General features: G+C 38.5%; 1 protein-coding gene across 8 annotated transcripts in view; it reads right to left on the bottom strand.

The window, feature by feature from the left end:
- Window positions 1–1,184: 1,184 nt before the first annotated feature.
- The window catches only part of MEF2C (myocyte enhancer factor 2C), a 102,714-nt gene continuing 82,823 nt past the window's right edge, over window positions 1,185–21,075 (bottom strand). For 3 of the 8 annotated variants that reach the window (XM_070794025.1, XM_070794027.1, XM_070794024.1), the window contains 4 exons: window positions 15,912–16,084; window positions 13,366–13,495; window positions 12,383–12,518; window positions 1,185–5,793 (listed from right to left, as the gene is read on the bottom strand). In XM_070794025.1, coding sequence (XP_070650126.1) covers window positions 5,568–5,793; window positions 12,383–12,518; window positions 13,366–13,495; window positions 15,912–16,084 — 665 coding nt within the window. In that variant the 3' untranslated portion in view covers window positions 1,185–5,567. Of the gene's footprint in view, window positions 5,890–12,382; window positions 12,519–13,365; window positions 13,496–14,377; window positions 14,402–15,911; window positions 16,085–21,075 lie in introns of all 8 variants that reach the window. The other 5 variants (XM_019965413.2, XM_019965412.2, XM_070794026.1 and 2 more) reach the window with 3 other exon arrangements.

Genomic DNA, 21,075 nt, shown 5'->3' on the forward strand with positions numbered 1-21,075 from the left:
TGCAGAGCATGAAGCAAAGTGGAGGGCCACGTGTGACTGCAGAGGTCTTGGGCCCACAAAGCCGCCCTGTCCTCCTCCATCCGGGCCTTTCTCCACCCTACCCACCCACCCTACCCATTTTTTATTTGTCTTTTAATCTATTAGGTTCTAAGTTTATTAAGAGCAAGAGCTAATCTTCATTCATCCTGGAATCTACCACATGAGTTACATGTGTGCTGTGCTGTGCTGAGTCGTTCCAGTTGAGCCTGACTCTATGCAATCCAATGGACTGTAGCCTGCCAGGCTCCTTCTGTCCACTTAATTTCCCGGGCAAGAATACCAGAGTGGGTTGCCATGCCCTCCTCCAGCGGATCGTCCCAACTCAGGAATTGAATCTGTGGTCTCCTGTATCTCCTGCGCTGCGAACAGGTTCTTCACCCAGGTGAGCCCCGTGGGAAGCCCCAGATTACATATTAATAGTTGCTTAATAGATGTTTGCTGACAATGGATGAAGAGAACACAGAGAAAACGCACTGCGATTCTGAACTCATGGGCAGCCTTTCTGCAAGAGGTGTTCTTTTTTCTCATCAGAGCAAGAACCACGACTAATGCAAAAGTCCAGTTCTCAAGTTGGCTGGCCAGTGCCTCCCTGACTTCCTTTTCAGTTCCTAAATTAATCTCTATGTTGATCTAAGGACATTTCCTGTAGAAATTATAATTAAGATGTGCCAATGGAGATACCTTATGGTTTCTAAAAATGGATGGATCCACTAATTCTCTCAAATACTGAGATAGATGCCTATGTTTCAACTGCTTTTGGTTAAAAACCCTATTCTGATGAAGAAAAATAAGTCTGGAAGCGCTTTAAACATGGGGTTGCCTTGCACAGTGACTTTTGGAAAAGTCTGTGTATTGAAATAATTTATCAAAGATCTTCATGGAACTGATTTGATAACGAGTTGAATCACTTGATGAGAAACCCGAACTCCCCACACTAGCTGTATACCTACATAACCCGAAGAGCAGAGATCCAATTCACATTCTCCCTCCCCGCAAAATACAAATACCCTGGCTTTTGAGTATTTTGAGTTGAAGACAAGAAAGCTCACTTGCGCTTGTGGGAAAAGCTGCTTTAAGAAAACAAGAGAAAGTGGAATACATTTCAACAGCAAAACATTAAAAAAAAATGCACCACAGACGCTGCATCACTAAGAAAGCCAGTAACTTTACTGAATTGTCTGCAAAATACAAATTATACCTTATTTCCAGCAGGAGAAACTTTTGAAAATTCCCCACTTTTATTCACTACAGACAGCTGAATTAAGTCCCTTGAGATACACAGATGTAGTTTAACTTAGTTATAACATCTTGTCATCTAGTGGCGACAAAGTCCAGCTTATGCCGCTGTGAGCCTCTATTTGAGTATTTGTTGCAAATGCTTGTATGCCCTCATTTACAAGCTATTTTAATCACTGTCATTTAATGGAAACAAGTCCCCAGAAAAAGAAAAAGAAGAAAAATGATACAGCAAACCATCTGAAGCAATCCAAGTCCTATGCCTACAGTGACCCAGGGCGGCTTCGTTCAAAGAGAACACTGGTTCTGCATTCAAACCACAACGGGATCCGTCTCTTAGCTGACCTCTCTGAATTAAACTGAGGTATGGATCAATTTGAGGTATGAACAGGGAAGGCAAAATGCAATACTCGATTATGGAAATAACCAAAATGGACAAATTTAATGTAGAAGATATGTGGCCTGGATTGCTCCACATCTTTGGTTAAAACATATTAAGGAAAGCCTTTAATTACATCTTGTAGTCTGAAGCATTCTAACAGACACCAGTATTCCATCAATCTTCAAAAGATCTGGAGTGGCAGGAAATTAACGCCATATAAGTGACGACATCACAGCAGATGGCACGAACGGGAACAGATGAAGTATGCCATGCTTAGGCAACAGCCTTTATTGAGGGTTCAAGTGGCTGCTTCTTTAAAAAGAAAAAAACACCCTTTTTTTTTGAAAGAAAGAAATACAAAGCATTTACTCTCTGGAAAAACAAACACAAGGATAAAGCGGGTGAAAAAAATGCTATCTCTAAATTAAAAGATGGGTATGTAGGAAAAATAAATACATAAAAGTGTGAGAGGGCAGACATTCTTTTAAAAAGTGTATTGGAATTTTTAAAAATCTTCACTTTAGTTAACTTTAAAATGATCTGAGGATGACAGGTATTTTTATATTCATTATAAAATGCTAAATTCCACCTTTGGGAAAAAATAAGCCATTTTACTAAAAAACACAATTTTAAAAAAGGTTGAAATGAACAGCCCTCCATGCACCAATGCATACAGGTTGTGCAGCTCGCAGATATTGCGTCAGTGTTACCAGTATTTCCGCTTAATATTACCAAAAAATCTGCTAAAATAGGATTAGATATAACAATACTTGTAAGCTGTGTAAAATGCCACTTAGGGTTCTTTTACTTGCAGTGAAGAATGTTGCCTAAAACGTTGCTCTAGGATGGGTTATGTAAAATAATACTCCCTCAGGGCTCTGCCCTAAACTCCTGAATACAAAGGATTTACCATGATAAAAACCCAAAACCATACTAGCTTTGCAAATACAACAAATGGTAAATTACAGATAAGGTATAAGGGCAGAGATAGTGATGTTTACACAAAGTGACTCATCACAATCAAAATTGTGCTTCTTCTCATTCAATCACCTTTAAAATATTCTCAGATTATCCCTTTGCTGTCTTTCCACCACTTTCTATGAATTCAGTGGTGGGAACAAGAGATGACTGGCATCCATTCTCCAGTGATTCTGTTCTTTCCATGTTCTTATAAAACTATTGTCAGACCTGCTATGACTAGCCAAGGCTTCTGCTGGTCCTTTAGCTTACTTTATCTTCAGCATTTAGAAAATCACTTTTTCTTTGTTGCTGAGGCAAATTGCAGGTAAAAAAGATTAATATGGCTATTTTTTCATATTTTCACATAATGACCCTTTCCCACCCAGTGGTAAGTTATTGATAAAGTGTTCTGAAATGACAAAGAACATTTGTGACGTTTGCATATTTGATACACATCAAGCTGTAAGGATAGATTGTTAAGAATGGGGTCAAGTCTATGGTGAGGAAAATGATTTTCCTTAGTTTTTCCCCTGTGTGTGAATGTGTGTGTTTTTAGGGATGACTTTCTGTTTTTCCCCTGCATAAATGCTTTTCTCTTGTGTTTCATGGATACCTTGAGGAGTGGGATAGATGAAATGGTTGATCGAGTTTTTCTTGTTTGATTTAGTACATAAAAACGTTAGTACAAGGCAGGCTAGCATCCTATATGGATACAACCAAAGGTGCATTGCAGTCTAATTGTGGATTTCAGATCAAGTTAAGAAAAATATAGCCTCGTTAGTAAGGTCTCTTGGCTTTTGCCACCCAGTGGCAGCCTCTTACAAGGAGAAACACATAGCAACTATGCAAGAAAAAGAAAAAACTGGATCAGAAATGTCCTACACCTGATACAGCAGTGTCGATCTTACTGTCTTATCTTCTTTGCTGTGTATGTCAATGTGTACGATTGGAAATGAATCGACAGATCTTCACATTCCAAGAGAAGGAAAAATCATTCCTAGACTGAAATCTCTTTTAAACAATATATATCAACTTTTTTTTTTAATGGCACTCACTTTTTAAAGGGTCTGAAAATTAATCCCTTATAGACGAGTATTAGACAAGAGTCATCATTATTTTTTTTAAAAAAAAGGGACATAGAGAGGTTCTTTAATGGGATTTCTTGAAATGGCTATTAAATCTCTTTATTGAAGAAAAAATAGATGACATACATGCTTTATGCAGAAGTGACATTTGGGGGTCCTGACACATCGGGATTGTTCAACAGTCCTATATTGCTGACAAGATTATGGAGGGTCAGTTAAAATAATTAAAAACGGATGACGAAGCAACTATCCCTTTTCCTGCTTCCTTCTTATCTAGCACCCAGTCCTTCACATTTTTCTTCTGTGGGAATTTATAACTCATGCATCAAGCAAACTCCATATCACTTGTTTCTAGGGCTATACTGGCAGGACATGTGCCCCAACACAGCTCTCTATTCTGGGCATATTTCTTAAAAGCATTATCAAATTCTAGGCTGAAAACCAACCAGAAAATTTAGGATATGGGCAAGTTTAGGGTATTTATTCACTTACTGAATTCCAAGATGCTTGGTGAAATGGTGAGATCAGAAAGGGGCCCTGCATTTGATAAAAATGCAAAAACAAAAACAAAAAATAGCATGAAAGAAACTAATTAGTATATACAATGGAAGTCAGTTGACCCAATAGATTGCTAATGGATTAAAAACAATTTAGGGTGTTGCAATGTGATATGTTCTAATCCCACAGGTTATCCTTTTGACAGCTGACCTTGAACTTATAAAATGTATGCAGAGTCAAAGAAAACAGAAAGAAAATAGTTACTCAAATGTGCAACTGCACAAATATACCCCCCTCCCGCTATTAAGATAACAAAACTTCTGCTATTACCATAATATTATATATATTAGAAAGCTATACACAAGCATGTTAATTTCACAGATTTTTTAAAAGATTCTTAATATTTTATATAATTAGAAATACACATTTCAAAAACAAAACTTCTACAAAGAGAAAACAGTTATCTTGGTTAGCAAAGCATGGAGTTCCTCATGGCTTGGGTAGGGTAGTGCTTTCTATACAAAAAGTCCTTTTTGGTTTTTTTACAGGACTGTTTAAAATATTAGCGAAGCTATCAAGGGGGAAAAAAACACATTTTGGCTTAAGTAAACTACAAAAAGCCACAAATGCTTTGCAAACTCTGTCTTACCTTTTATATGAAAATAAGCAAAATGTAATGTACATATTTTTATATTTTTATTTAATAAGAGATGCAGACCCAGATTTATTTATTTATTTAATTAAATACGTTAGCCCTCAAACTCCACATTTTTTAAAAATAGGTATGGTCCTCTTTTAATGGTCATCGATCCTTTTTTCATGAGTGCCATACATCAAGGATGTGCCTGCAGGTTTGTGAGCGTTCTCGGGGTGGGTATTAGGTGACCTGGTGTGTTCCTAACGTTTAACCGTGGCCACCCTTTGCCGGGTCTGTCCAAAAACATCTATACACTTTTCTATATGTTGCATAACAGCTGCTCTCTCTTTCAGTAAAGATCTGCCGCTTTTGGCAAATGTTTCCTTTTGTCTATTTACATGTAAATAACGTTGAACCTGCAACATGACACTATCTATTGTAACATACATTTTGCAAAGGAGCACAACAGTGAAAAGAAGTTAGCCTTAAAATCTATTTTGTACAAGTGTTCTGTTGTACAACTCAAGTGCTAAGCTTATCTCAGCATTTCTGTTTATCTTTATACTGTATCACTGAGGCAATTTAAAAGTACTTTTACAAAACAGAGTACCTGACTTTTTTTTTTTCCACACACAGCACATATAATGCATATCGACCCCCCTTCCCCATTAAGGTATAGCACACACACACACTGCAAGAAAAAAAAAAAAACTATTAAGTAATAATCTGATCATGTTGCCCATCCTTCAGAGAGTCGCATGCGCTTGACTGAGGGACTTTCCCTTTCGTCCGGCGAAGGTCTGGTGAGTCCAATGGGGGAGTGGAATTCGTTCCGGTGATCCTCTCGGTCGCTGCCGTCGTAGGAACTGCTACAGCTGCTCAAGCTGTCAACAGGAGATCTCCCCGCCTCGTGGCGCGTGTGTTGTGGGTATCTCGAAGGGGTGGTGGTACGGTCTCTAGGAGGAGAAACAGGTTCTGACTTGATGTTGAGGCTTTGAGTAGAAGGCAGGGAGAGATTTGAACTCTGAGATAAATGAGTGCTAGTGCAAGCTCTGTAGGAGGAAAGGAAACCCAGTTACAGATTGAGGAGGCCTGGAGCCCCCAGGAACTCACAATTACATAAAACATCAGCTTAAAGATTTGCAGCGACATCAGAGCATGCCCAGGGGAGGAGAGCCAGCGTGCTTGAAAGCACTTGGGGGCATCGCCTTCTCCGAGCGATTGGGATGCTTCTGTTGATTTGCCCGGTGATAATGACCACGTTTAACTGGTCCAGGCCTCTGAATGATACCTCTAGTCTCCCTATATGTACAGGTTACAGCTTCAGGAAGCTTTTAACAAGACACCTTGGAAAAAGCATTTTCTATGTCCCTGGAATTTCTCCCCAGACTAGTTCCAAAATATCATCCAAGAGTTAACGATACAGCGTTTAGGTTCTGAATTAAGACTTCTTTGATTTACTAATGCCTGTGTTTGAAAATTACTGTAAATTGCTTACTAGGGATATAAATGTTTCCCTCATTTTAATACATACATTAAGTTGCCTAGTCTTCAGAAAACGTAAAGAGAATCCAAATTTCAAATAAATAGAACCCATAAAATGCTACCCATAACCATTTCTGATGAAAAGCTTGGGAGGGGGAAAAATGGGGAAGGAAATTTTCAGTACTGGCTTAAAAACACTCAAGACTTCCTACCCCACTAAAACTGGTAAGAGAATCTGACTTTCCTCATGTTTTCTCAGTTACATGGGATGAAAATACCACACACAACTACCTGAATAAAACTACTGCTAGTCTCTCCCTGCTAAAGATGCTAAGGAGACCACGCCTCAATTTATTATTGTCATTAGTTGATGCACGTTGTAAAGAAGGATTTACTGTGGTTTTATTGTGTTTATAACCCTCAATCCCCATTAATTTCAGGACAGCATAACTTGCTCTTATTCCAAAACGTGGGAGAATTTGATACTTGAGGTTGTGAAGGGAAAAGCATTAAGCCTTTAGGTATAGACTAGCAATCACAATGGCTTTGCTCAGTATAAACCATAGTACTATTGCTGACATCAATTTTAAGATGCTTGTATTGTTCTTATGTTCTAAGTGGACTGACATTCACAGCTAGAGTCAGTGTTAGTAGCCCATGTTGTCAACAGGGAGCAGAAATCTCTTTTTCTGAGGTGAGTTGAGGTAAAAAATAATCCATACTGACACACCTATTTAAAACAAAGGAGAGCAAACCCACCTATGCACGCAGGTGACTATGTCACTTCCCAATGAACAGAATCAGATGGTACTCAATACTAAAACTGTCATTGTAAGCAGGGAGAACATGGGTATATATTTCAGAGGAAAAAGAGGAATAACTTGGGGCTTGGTTTTTCGGAGATGCAATTCAGATTCAAGATATAAAGAGATACAAAATTAGAAAGGAATTTATCTTTGAGTGATGTTTTATACAAAAGCACCACCTACTGGCAAAGAATTACTTTCCTTCTCTTATTAATAGATGAGCTAATGTTGAGAATAACATAAAGGAGAATTGTTTGTTTCCTTAATAAGGCTTGCTTTCCTTTGCTTTTATAATATTACAGAATCAAAGCAGTCTTAGCATTTGTATCAAGATACCACATGGAGTGTCATTTTCAATCACCTGTTTATACTTTTATTTATTTATTGCTTTTATTTTATAGTGTCTTTTTTTTCTTTTTATTTATTTTTAATTGAAGGATAATTGCTTTACAGTATCAACTGCCTTCTATTAAAGCAGATAGTGAAGTAGTATACTAATTCTCTAAGGGTTTTAATTAAATAATCTTTAAATAAAGAAGATATTGAAATGAGGGGGGGGGAAGCACCTGTATTTCAAAAGGATCCATAATGGTGGACTATTTTATCTTGGTTCAGAGTTACTTAATGATTCATTTTGATGTGAGAGGAAATCATCTTTTGATTTCTGGAATAAAGAATTTTATTGGCTCTGGATGAGAAAGACTATTTCACTAAAATTTAATTAAATGCTTCTACTATGAGTCACACACCTGTTTAATGATGAATGTCAATTAAGTGTCTGAAAATAAAGTGGCATATCAATAAATACTTTTGTCTGCCCTCTGACATTTAGATTGTGTCTTCACAAGCAGGGTGACATGAAAAATTAGAAAACAATATTTGGTAAGTTGAACCAGTATAAGCAGTTAATCTCAATAAACTGAGCAAAACATAATTGAAATGATATTTCTTTAATACAGCTTTTGGAAGCTGCTTTTTCTACTTATTCACTCTTCTCCTAAAGTCAGCTGGCTTGTAGAGATTTTGCTATTTCTCTTCCTCATAAAAGATACAATACTTATTGTTTATCCTTTCCTTCAAACAAACAGGCTAGTTCCCAAGATAAGATAAACTTAGTTGGTGGCATTTCATTTGACACTGAAAGCATTTATGAAGCATTTTGAGTAGTTCTGGGGACACTGAATTCACAGTAATGAATTCTAAGTGATATCTTAGGTTCAGCTTCATTATACTGTGCAATGGGATTTAGAACAGAATGATTTTTAATTGCCTAGTCTCCATTATCAAAGAAGTATGTTCTTGAAAAGAAAAAGGAACATTAACACTACTTAATGAGTACATCAAGGCTGTATATTGTCACCTTGCTTATTTAACTTATATGCAGAGTACATCATGTGAAATGCCAGGCTGGATGAAGCACAAGCTGGAATCAAGATTGCTTGGAGAAATGTCAATAACCTCAGATATGCAGATGACACCACCCTTATGGCAGAAAGTGAAGAGGAACTAAAGAGCCTCTTAATAAAGGTGAAAGAGGAGAGTGAAAATGTTGGCTTAAAACTCAACATTCAGAAAACTAAGATCATGGCATGTGGTCCCATCACTTCATGGCAAATAGATGCGGAAATAATGGAAACAGTGAGAGACTTTATTTTTTGGGGCTCCAAAATCACTGCAGATGGTGATTGCAGCCATGAAATTAAAAGATGCTTGTTCCTTGGAAGAAAAGCTATGACCAACCTAGACAGCATATTAAAAAGCAGAGACATTACTTTGTCAACAAAAGTCCATCTAGTCAAAGCTATGGCTTTTCCAGTAGTCATGTATGGATGTGAGAGTTGGACTATAAAGAAAGCTGAGCACCAAAGAATTGATGCTTTTGGACTGTGGTGTTGGAGAAGACTCTTGAGAGTCCCCAACCAGTCCATCCTAAAGGAAATCAGTCCTGAATATTCACTGGAAGGATTGATGCTGAAGCTGAAACTCCAATACTTTGGCCACCTGATGCGAAGAACTGACTCACTGGAAAAGACCCTGATGCTGGGAAAGACTGAAGGTGAGAGGAGAAGGAGATGACAGAGGATGAGATGGTTGGATGGCATCACTGACTTGATGGACATGAGTCCGGGAGTTGGTGATGGACAGGGAAGCCTGGAGTGCTACAGTCCATGGGGTCACAAAGAGTCGGACACGACCGAGTGAGTGAACTGAATTGAACATCACTTAGCTATACTAGACTCAGAGATAAGCATGTTGGTCTACTTGTTCTTGAGAATGCAGTTTTGATAGATATAGATAACTGTGAGATACTTCCTATGTGTGGGTGATGAGGAGGTGCGTGGGAGACAGAAGCCAGATACGCAAGTTCCCACATCCCACATCCCCTGCTGTAGGATTCCAGCTACTGCAGAGGCCTTCCTTCCAGCTGGGAAAACACCTACCTTCCCCATGGTGTTCAGAAATGAAACATGACTGGAGAGCTTTGTTCAAATTTCTTACTGCCTCCGCCTGGAAATTAGACTATCCAACTGTATTTAACCTAACCTTTTAAAAATCATCTTAAAGTCATCTCTCAGTGTGTACTGAATACCCACATTGTTAAGCATGATGATGGACATGCTTCTAGAAGATAGGTTGTCTTTTTTTTAGATGGTAGGAGAAAAACACCAAAACATTTGAGGGTCACTTTCTCAAATATTAGTATGCGAATGACTTGTGCTAACCCTTGATGGCAAGTTCCTTCTAGTCTGCTCTATCCCCTGTATCTGGTCAGTTTATGCTGTTTTTCTAACTTGCTTAGATAAAATCAGATACTAGAGAGTGCTAACAGTATAGTTTTGAGGATTTAAAGGTATTTCCATGAGCGAAATATGAAGATCTCTTTCATAGTTTAATTCTGAGAAAGAACCATGGTGACCCTCTTGGCTATGGGGAATATTTGCTTTGGTGGGCTGAAAGATATTTTACTCTGCTTTGAACACTGTATCTACTGGAAAGAATGTGAATCCACCATACAAGTACTTGAGACTAGTTTGGCTTGGGAAAATATCAATTTTTCAACAAGTGACTGACATTGTAAGGAATAAAGATAGATCATATAATTTATTTTACATAAGTATTATAACGTGATTTTTTTGTTCTTGAGTTTAAGATTTAATCGTGTGAGCATAGGCTAATCCATCTGAAGGAATCTCCTTCTGAAAACTACTGTGTGTGTGTGTGTGTGTGTGTGTGTGTGTGCGTGCGTGCGTGTGTGTGTGTGTGTGTGTGTGGTGGGGGGTTTGAGGAAGGAAGGAAGGAAGGAAGGAAGGGAGGAGAGAAGAAAGGCAGGCAGGCCAAAATTAGAAGGCCTGGAAGGGGTATCTATTTGAGGGATAAGGGAAGTGATTAAGTGCAATAAAAACACATAGACTAAATTCAGAGTCAACTCGTGCACCATGAGGACTGGTGTTGAAAGCAACCGGAACTAAACAAAATGCTTCATCCTCGACTGTTGCAATTCAGTTCCTCACTAGTCCAGGGCTGTCCCCTCTTTCTCATTTACTGAAGCTGCTGTTAAGGGCAGCAGAGAATTAGATTCTTCCCATATAGAATAAAATAAAATTCTCTTCCCAGAAGCGAATTAAAAAATTGTAGGGTAGTTAAAATACATAAATCCATGTATTTTCTATGTAAAAATGCAAATTGTCAGGTGTTACTGCAAACAAAAGAAAGCCATATCAGAGAAAATAATATGACTTTTGACACTGATCATCTCTAAGGAGAGCTAGTCCTATAATGGATGAATTTTGGGAAAAGTCAGAACGGGGACCCTTACTTTTGACAAAAAGCAATAAACGGTGGATTTACTGCTGAACCACGGAAGTACAATGCCGTGTGTATGATTTTAAGAATGCCTGTGGGTACAATGTACTTAGTGGTAACTACCTGAAAAAGGTATTGCAATACACGTCTATTTGGATAGTTAAACATTTCTAGCAAAATTTAAATGTTATCCTAAAAAGAGATATTGTGTTGCTGATCAATATGTGCTATATCTTCAAAGTTAATCTTTCAAGGAAGCAGAGCAACAGTGTCAAGAGAATTTATTTTATTTTTAGGTTAGAGTTTCAACAATAGTGATTAGTGAGGAAAATGCACGTAAGCAAATAGTAGCTGGGTATAAACTCCACAACCAGAGCACTAATCTATGTGAACTCAATTCCACGTGAAAGCTAGTGGGGCTGGAGAGGGGTAAGAGAAGCTCTGATATCAATCAGTAATTTTTATTCTAATTAGGATTTTATTCTCATTGTCTCCTTAGAATATGAACATAGAGCTAGCTAACTATTTTAACCAAATGGCTCAGCAGAAGGGTAAAAGCGGAGTAAACAAATAGCATTTTTCTAACATATAAAAATGGGTTATCTTTAAATATTTTATATCCTCCTTGCATTTTCTTTTGAAGATTAACTGAAGTTTTGGAGTTCTTAAACTGAAAGTCAAGTCTTTGGTTCATGTTTTAAACTTAAAAATAAAACTAATGGTTTTACAAGCAGTATTATTTGTGAATTTAGGGCTTTTTAAGATTTGAACCTTTCCATTGAGAAATGACAGGAGTTATTTCTATAATATAGACATATCTCAAAAGTACCACAAGGGGGCGGAAAACAGACACCTTCTGACTTCAGAAAACAACCCAAACTATTTTTATACCCAAATTTAAATAATTAGTGTGTGTGTACATATACATATATGTATATTCATACAATATCTACAAATACACAACTATATTATGAGTATATTATAAATATATGAGGTCTGTATATCAGTGGAATAGGTGACCCTCTGAGTAACAGGCTAACTATGCTAATCACATTAAGAACTATGCGGTTTATGCGAAGCGAAAAAGACTCTGAAATAGTGCAAAAATTCAAAGAACTAATAACTGTAAATGTTTTCTTCTGTCCCATGTTAACTATGTGAAAGCTTAACTGAAGAGAACTTAATCACTGAGAGCAGTGGAAACAAATACAGCCTAAAACAACAGGAGAATAAAATGCCCTATTATCACAGAGCTCCCCGTCCTCATAAAGAAGGAAAGTGATATTTCAGCCACGTGAAAGATATTAACCTGATAATTACTTTCAGATTTTGATCCGGCAGAAACTCACATCCTCTAAAGGGACATCAGAGCACAAACTCAGAGGTTGCCATCTGTCACTTTAAAAACGCGTTTACGGAAGTGTGTTATGGAAGAAGTAACACTGCTTACCCCAGCTGGCTGAGGGCGGACGGTGGCATGCTGTGCAGGTGCTGCTGTTGCCAGCCAGTTACTGACCCAAGATGAAGAGCGCTGGCGGTGTTAAAGCCAGAGAGAGATGACAGGTCTGCACTACTCAGAGAGTACTCTAGAGCAAAGACGAGAGAAGAAGGCAAAAGATTTACTTTGGAAATTACCAAATGGAGAACAGGATAATCATTTTCAATTTTTAAAATATTCTGTTATTGAATGATATGCTTAAAAAAATTTGGGCAGGGAGGGAGATAAAACATTAGGGACAATTTTAATTCAAAAGAGATATATATACTATGCACCAAAAATTAAGTATTCCATGAAAACTTCAACATAGTACAGCAAGCAATTTCAGTTTATTAGAACTACAATCTGGCATCACAGGCAGGTATCTAGTATTTGATGATCTAGAAACGTTTTTTAAACAATCCTGAGAAAGTGAGCTTTCTATTGTTCAGTCAGTAAGTTGTGTCTGACTCTGTGATCCCATGGATTGAAACATGCCAGGCTTCCCTGTCCTTCACTATCTACTGTAGTTTGCTCAAACTCATGTCCATTGAATTGGTGATGCCATCCAATCATCTCATCCTCTGTTCCCCCTTTCTCCTCCAAGCCCTCCATCTTTCCCAGCATCAGGGTCTTTTCCAATGAGTTTAGCTCTGGCCGAAGTATTGGAGCTTCAGCTTCAGTATTACATCAAAAAAAAAAAATTAACAGCTCATTTTCCTTGAAATTGTTCTTCTATGTTGAATTCAGGTTGGGTTAACAAAACTTTTGGTCACTAAGAAAGAATCATGTGGATATTCACTTTGTCTTAGTAATGAATAGGTAATGGTATAATGATCTGAACACCACAGGTATTAAATAAAGCTTCCTAACAGACTAATAGGTAATATCATTTTCATTTTGCTTTTTAATAGAAAGTATTTAATATATTATTTGAACATGGCAAAACTACTCACCGGTACCATATGTTGTTGAAATGGCTGATGGATATCCTCCCATCCCTTGTCCTGGTAAAGTAGGAGTTGCTACGGAAACCACTGGGGTAGCCAATGACTGAGCAGACTGGGAGTTATTTATCCTTTGATTCTTTTAAAGTAAATAAAAAGATATTATGGAATAGATTTTTTTTAAACTTAAAAACACTAGATTTCAGTATTAGTTTTGCACATAAAGCGATAACTTGGTACAAATCTCATGAAATTAATCATTTAACATGTGTCTCTATGAACTCTGCCAACCCTATCATTTACAATCCTTCAAGAGACCAGCTGTTGCCATAGTAACCCATTACATCAGTATCTCCTAGGCAACTGAACTAGTAACAAGTACCATAGCTTTATTATGGGTAAAAACAGACTATGTTGAAAACTGATGAAATATGTATACTGTACTTCCATTGTTTCAGTTTTTATTCAAATGCAAATTGAAAAAAAATTAAAATCAACCACGGTGGTTTTTATGTTCAGTTGTATATATAGCAAAGCAGATGGGTAGAGGGTTCATGCCATGTTTTGACCAGCAGGTGGTGCTCTGACCACTTTTTTTCAGATTCTTCTAAAACTTCCCTCAAACTAGATGGTAAAACAGCTAATGTGTATATTTAATTCCTTAGAGCAAGGAGATTAAAAATTCATATACACTTAAATATCGTGAGAATTTAATTCTTAGAAAAATAAGTATCTTTGTGGCTTTAAATAACTGAGGACATTTGTTTGTTACAATTGTACTATAAATTAAATCCAAAAATACACTGAAAACATGGGCCTTCACTTACAGAGGGTAAAACAGAAAAATAGATAACCTGGTATTTCACCTGTAAGTGATACTTGAAATGATTTCTAAATAATCAGTGTTGACACACACTAACTCCCCAAATCTCTCCATGTTACTGCTGCCACCTCTCGCCTAACGGCGGCTTTGGGTTTTTCCTGGCACGTAGCACTGAAGGGATGTGCCCTCACCACTTACCAAGAGCAGGTCGACATCCTCAGACTGAGAGCATGGGGAAGGAGTTTTATTAATTAGTGTCTGTAAATATTTATACTTGGGCAAAATCTTTTCAACAAAAGGAAAAGCATCTTCTGACAGGCATGACAGTTTAAACAGCTTTAAAACCCAGACTCTAAAGACAACTCCTTACAAAGATATTCTTTGTTTCCTTTAATGAGCGGTTTGTCTCCAACCTGAAGACAATCTATCCAGTTTTCAGCACAGGTCAGGGTTTCAACCTTCATTATTTCACCACCACATTTTGAGAAAAAAAAAAAAAAAAAAAGATGGTACTTTGAAAGTGCACTTGCTGGAGGAAGGGGCAACTGCACGTAGCTAGCACTGACAGAGACCTGACCCACAGCTCATGGGATCCCTGGGAAAGCATCAGTTTTAAGGCACTTGGAATCAATCTGCTGATAGAGACAGCCTGCCATGCGTGGCCCAAACTGCTTGGTGATGGCCTGTGGGAGGTTTTATTTATTAGCCCCAGCCTTTTCCAAAGAGAATGTTGCATATTATGTGAATTTTGGGGGGTTGATATTCAAAATTAATCTGCACTGTGCCATAATAAACTAATCAGCTTGCAGGACCGTTTTACCCTGAAGCTTGCCACAGAGCAGAGAAAGAAAAAAAAAATGTGTTTGCAGAATGATCTAAATTTGTCTACTGAATCTTGGTTTTAAATGTTCTCTCGCTCTTAAGCAAAGCTAATTTGGAGAACATGGATGTGAGTCTCTTTGTTGTTGAATTTGGGCCCACAGATTTATCTTCACCTTAGTCCTTCAGACCCAGGAGAAGGAAAAATGATAGCTTCCAGGGATATTATTTATATTTCATATTTATTCTTATAAGTGTCACAACTTTTTTTTTTGATGGAAAATATAACCTTTGTTCTCAATTGCCTAGAATTTTAAGACAATTTGTTTTTGAGAGGTAATTACTGGCATTAAACACATATTTGGAAAGGAGAACTGAGGCACTGCACAGGCATGTGATGTATTATATCACTGCAATATACCTAAGAGAAGAAATGCCAATTAACGGGAGAGAGTTCATTTAGAAATTATGAAAAAGATTTTTCACTGTCAGCACCTTAAGAACATACTTATTTAGTTCATTCCTGTAAAAATCTTATGAAATACCTCACTCTGTGAGTTTGGTTCTACCATTGGTCAAATCATACATCCCATAAGCAGAGTACTAGGTAATGATTTTTTTTCTAATTATAAATTGGGGGCCTTAAAAGGAAATGTTTTCTTTGCCCCAGAACACCAGCCCGATAATGGAGTTTATTAGATGTTGGTTCTTTTTTTTTTTTTTCCCATGGAAAAGGGAAATGCAAACCAGTTACCAGAAATAAGAGCTAAATCCAAACAGGGCTGCAGCAACAGCACTGACATGTTGATTTTCTGGGAACATGCAAGTAACCCATCAAGTCAGACAAATACAAAAACAGCAAAACGTATACAAAACATTATCAACATTTATTTAACATGGAATTTCACATTACCACGGATGGCATTGTATTCTTGCTGCCTGGTGGAATAAGAACTCGGAGGTCTGGTTTACGGTTATTCATCCCTAAATTCATGGGGGGAGGAGATTTCGCTTGCATATTCTTGTTCAAGTTACCAGGTGAGACCAGCAGACCTGGTGAGTTTCGGGGATTGCCATACCCGTTCCCTGTTAAAAGAAAACAATGAGAGCACTCAGGAAAAAAAAAATCCGGACTCACGAAATGTTTCTAGAGCATACACTACATGAGACGATGAAGAAAGCATTAACAGGGTGAGACAATAACGTACATGCAAAGTTCACAGGATGACTGACAACCTCCTCAGGAGTAACCCAATCAGTTCTTTAAAATGCCGCTGAAGGAAGATTAAAAACTCCTAATGAGAAGAAACCTAAGAGACATCAACTTGTCCGGAAGCCAGCATATACTTTTATTTATTTTTTTTCTATTAGAAAAAAGTTGGGACGAAAGTCAAGACAGTCTTTCAGGGCCTAAGAAAAGCACCGAATTGGTCTTGAACTTTAATTGACTAGCTCAGCGGAGGCCTGGCTGGCATGACTCACTCTTTCGGTTCAACGATTTGGGTTTTATTTTGTGTGTCTGTGTGTCCTTAAGTAAAGAAAGGACACACCAGCGAGGCTATAGTTTCTAGGACATGCGGGAGGCGTAGCAGCCTCTCACACCCTTTGCTCTTCAGTTCCCCTTTTCTCTGAGCGATTTCTCCCTATGGCTTTTTTCTCTCTGGTCTGCTTCCCTCACGAGGCTCAGTGGACGAACCTGAAGCCCTGCTCTCTTGCTCACGGAGAACTTCAGAAAGCAGGCCTCCTCCTCAGGAGCTGAAAGGAGGGAGTGAGGCCTCCACTAAAGGGCTGATGCCCCGGGCACAGGAGTAGCCAGCGAGTTGGGAACTGTCCTGAAAGGTTTTTCTTGGGTCTCTGATGTTTAGTTCTTCCCCTCCCATTAGCAGACAAACGGCTATCTGAAGGTGTCCATTTCTCAGAACTCAAAATACACTGGCCCGTGACCGGCAGAGGTGCAGAGGCAGCTGATGCAACCTGAGCTGAACCGGAAGTCCCTGTTTCCTCCACCGTCTCTGACTGGAGAATCGGAGAAACCACCCAGGCCAATTCAACAACCCTTGCTGGAAACCCAGACAGCTGTTTTCTGGGGCTCTCTAAAGGAGACAGTCAAACCTCATCGTTGCTGTCATCATTATCATTACGGCAAAACCCCAGCACCTATGACCCCAGGACGAATGATAACTGTGTGCTACTCTGTGGGGCAGCAGAGACAAGGCCCCGGGCCTCCAAGGCCCTTGCAGTCCTTTGTGGCAATCCGATACGGACGTGTACGGTACGTACACACCAAGATGGGGCAGCCTGGGGTGAGGTGCCACAGAGGAATCCAGATTAAGGGCCACTCGTTTCCCAGCAGGGAAGAGATTATCCGAACGAGATTCACGGAAGAGGCAAGAACTGATGTGGGTCCTGAAAAAACAGAGGAGACAAAAAGATCTCTGGTCTTGTGACCGGGCACTAGGAAAGGGCCACTGTGGCGATTTACAGAGGACGGCCAGAGACTCTGTGAGGATCCCGGTGAGAAGGGAACCCATGAGAGAAGAGGCAGAGATTCTGAAGGAATATGGAGGGCTGGGCTGTGGAGCCCACTGGAGGTTAGCCTGTGAATTCCAGGCTTGTGTGTCTTGGTTTTAAATGGTGGAAATGCAGACCCCTGAAGGCTGCAGAGCAGAGGGAACACAGGCCCTTAAGGGGACAGAGAGTTCTACTAGCATTGGAATATTTCAGGAAGGCCTGATAGTGTGATCCAGTCTGGAAATTTCTGTGATGACCCGAGATACAGTGAGGAATTAGGAAGGCAAAGCCCCAGTATATTTCAGGAGATATTTTGGGGCACATCTTTTGAATTAGAATCTATTTGAGGTACACTGTTTTGGCTTCCCAAGTAGCGCAGTGGTAAAGAATCTGCCCGCCAATGTAGGAGATGCAGGAGAGGTTTCAATCCCTGGGTCAGGAAGATCCCCTGGAGGAGGGCATGGCACCCCACTCCAGTATTCTTGCTTGGGAAATCCTATGGACAGAGGAGCCTGGCAGGCTACAGTTCATGGGGTTGCCAAGAGTCAGACATGACTGAGCATGCACACACACAACTTTAATAATGTTTAGAGCATACTGATTCTTCATATCCCTTTCATTTTACTTGTCTTATTTTATGCATGAATAAACAGGCTGAATGTATAAAAAATAACTACAAGATTAAATCTGTCAATTGGATTATGCATAACATTCTCCACCTTACTGGAGGAAAAAACCCACAAAATAAAACAAACAATCCCCTCCTGGCAAAACGTATCAAGTATAAAGTAGCTGCTTAAGAAATGTTGGTTGAATTTGTATATAAGCTGCTCTTCTGTAATAAAACTTCCAGAAAATTAGCTATATTCTCTGAAGCCAACTAATGATGCCAAAAGCCGAGAAGAAATTTGCACAGTTAATTTGGACAGTTTTCTGTGGCAAAAGTGATTACAAGGAACAAACACATTTACCTTTTTTGGCTAGAAATACAGAGGGTATGTTCATGTAGAAAGACACTTGATAAGACAGAATGCTCAGAGGACTTTTATATTTAATGTGTCTTACTGAATCATTATTGTGACTATGCTAGGGCTTTCGCTTTAATTAATAGATTCCATGGGATAAAAACAGAGTGAGAAAACCGAGACAAAGTTTGCACTCTTCTTTCCTGTCAGCCGAAGCTCAGACTGACAGATATGCTGAATGCCTATGTCACTTATCTATTAAGCCTGTGTGAGATCTGGTTTAAATAAACAATCAAATGGAAAATTAGCTGGGTAATTTCAAAAGAAAGGGGGGAAAAAAAAGTCAGTTAAGCAGTGCAATGAAGCTTGAACAGATCAGAAGAAACTAAAACCCAGGCTTGGTAGATGCCGATACTGGTTTGCATGGAGGAGTTATTTTGCTAAAAGGAAGTAAAACCACTTTATGAAATGTGTTGTCCTGTGATATGACGAGCACTGGGCCAGTGTGCGAAAATGGAAATGCTGCATGAAGGCTCTGAGAAAAGCTTTTTTTTTATTAAGAAAAAAAATTTTTTTTCTAGAGTGAGTTCTGAGAAATTCCAACAAAGCCTTTTGCCCACATTTTAAACAATGATTTGGGGCAGCAGTAGGTGGGGGGAGGGGGGAGTAGATAAAAAGCAAACATATATTTTAGGTTTTCACCTAATAAATGCCTTAAAACTTAAAAAAAAAAAGATTTGAAAAGCATTCTATTTTTCCTCTTGGAATATTTCCTCTTGTTTGGAAATTATGCCATTTTAGAAGATTAGTCACATATTTTAAGGTGTTTACATACTGAAGGTAAAATATTTTGAACCACGATGACACTTCTTAAATTCATATTTTTAGAGCATAAAAGTTATTTTTGAGAACAAATAAATTCTGCCTTTTACCGGTGAATTTCTGCTGTTTTTAGCATATTGTGCCAGCTAGCATTTTGGAGCCATATAATAACCATTTCTGTTTCCAGCCACCAAGTTGTTATTCTTTTGGCATAATATAGATTCAGGAATGCGAGGCTGTGGATCCTAAACCAGTGATATAGAAACCTATCATTTGAAAATCAATGATGAATACATTCGTGCGGTTTACTGCTAAGAAGAGCCTGCATTTAAACCGGCTCGGAAACTGTGGCCTCCTCCTCACTCCGGGCGCTGTGGCCTTCTGTTGAGGCTGCTGTCTTACCTTAAGATAAATTCACCCAACGGAATGGTCTCTTTCAAAGTCAGGGTCGGGAGGTGGGAAATGCTACCCTTCAATAAACTTCTGAGATATAGATTCCACCTCTCTTCATGCTACGTTTGAAAATTACCCTCTGCCTGGGACGATGATCAATTTGGATGGGGCTGCATGCAGATGTCACATTCCCCTGACCACTTAAAAGCACAAAAATTATAAAGCACGAGTGAATGGATTTCCTGATTACAGATTATAAGAAAATGAAGAGCAGACCAACTTTAGAGTTCGCCTGTTTTATAGTTTCATTTGATGAAAAATATTGTTTCACATAAAACAATTTGAGCATTCACAATGTAATCTATATCAAGGATAATAGAAGCCACCTCGCTGGGTTACAAATTTCTAAACACTCATATTAAAACTAGTGTAAATATACAGAACTTCAAATGTAGTGTTAGCAGAAAAATTTTTTTTTCTGTCCAGTTAACTTGAAAACACTTGCTCTACTTATTTTTTTTTTTTTAATTGACTCCTATTTTAAGAAGTTGTAAATTCAAAGAACATATTTCTGGCTGATGATGTTGCGAGGAGGACACTTTGCCTTGTTTCAAAGAGCTCAGCTGAATGTGGAGCTCTCTTTGAGCCCGAAGTTCTGAAACTTTCTATTTGGATGTTTAGACATTATGAGTCTTTTCACTTCATTTTTTTCCTCCTAGACTTTAAATTATAAATACAAGCATATAAAACTAATCAGCACAAAACAGAAACTAGTTCCAATGGACCAAGGTTAACCTTTTTCATCGGCACCATTTTTTCTGTAGTCTCTCAAGTTGTCATCTTTTGACTGTTCCCCCCTGCCTCTTTCAACTCCATATCTAATTAGTTACCAAATCTTGTCAATTTTTCTTCAAAAAGGCCTCTTTCCATTTTCACTGCCACCATCCTACATTAAGGTTTCACTGCCATCTGCCTCGGTCTTTCCATAACCTGCTGTTTGGGTTCCTGGTCTCTAGTTGAAGGGTTTTTCAGCAGGCCTTACAATGATGGGCTGCAGGAAGATTGCTCCTTGAAGCTGTATGCAAACTTCCGTGCATATGTGTGATAATAAAGCTAATGTACACTCCCAAGATGTTCTATATAAAAAAATCTTTCTCCAATGCTGCTTCTCTCATGTTCCTTTTTATTTTATTTTTTATTTTTAAAAAAATTTTATTTTTAAACTTTACAATATTGTATTGGTTTTGCCAAATATCAAAATGAATCCGCCACAGGTATACATGTGTTCCCCTCATGTTCCTTTTTCAGATCATACTTAACTCTAGTGGGTCAGTGCCCTGGCTTGGCTCTCAGAGCTGGACACAGTTTGACCTGCTCTGTGTATCT

Source organism: Bos indicus, chromosome 7 (assembly GCF_029378745.1).
Source record: "Bos indicus isolate NIAB-ARS_2022 breed Sahiwal x Tharparkar chromosome 7, NIAB-ARS_B.indTharparkar_mat_pri_1.0, whole genome shotgun sequence".
Taxonomy (NCBI): Eukaryota; Metazoa; Chordata; class Mammalia; order Artiodactyla; family Bovidae; genus Bos; species Bos indicus.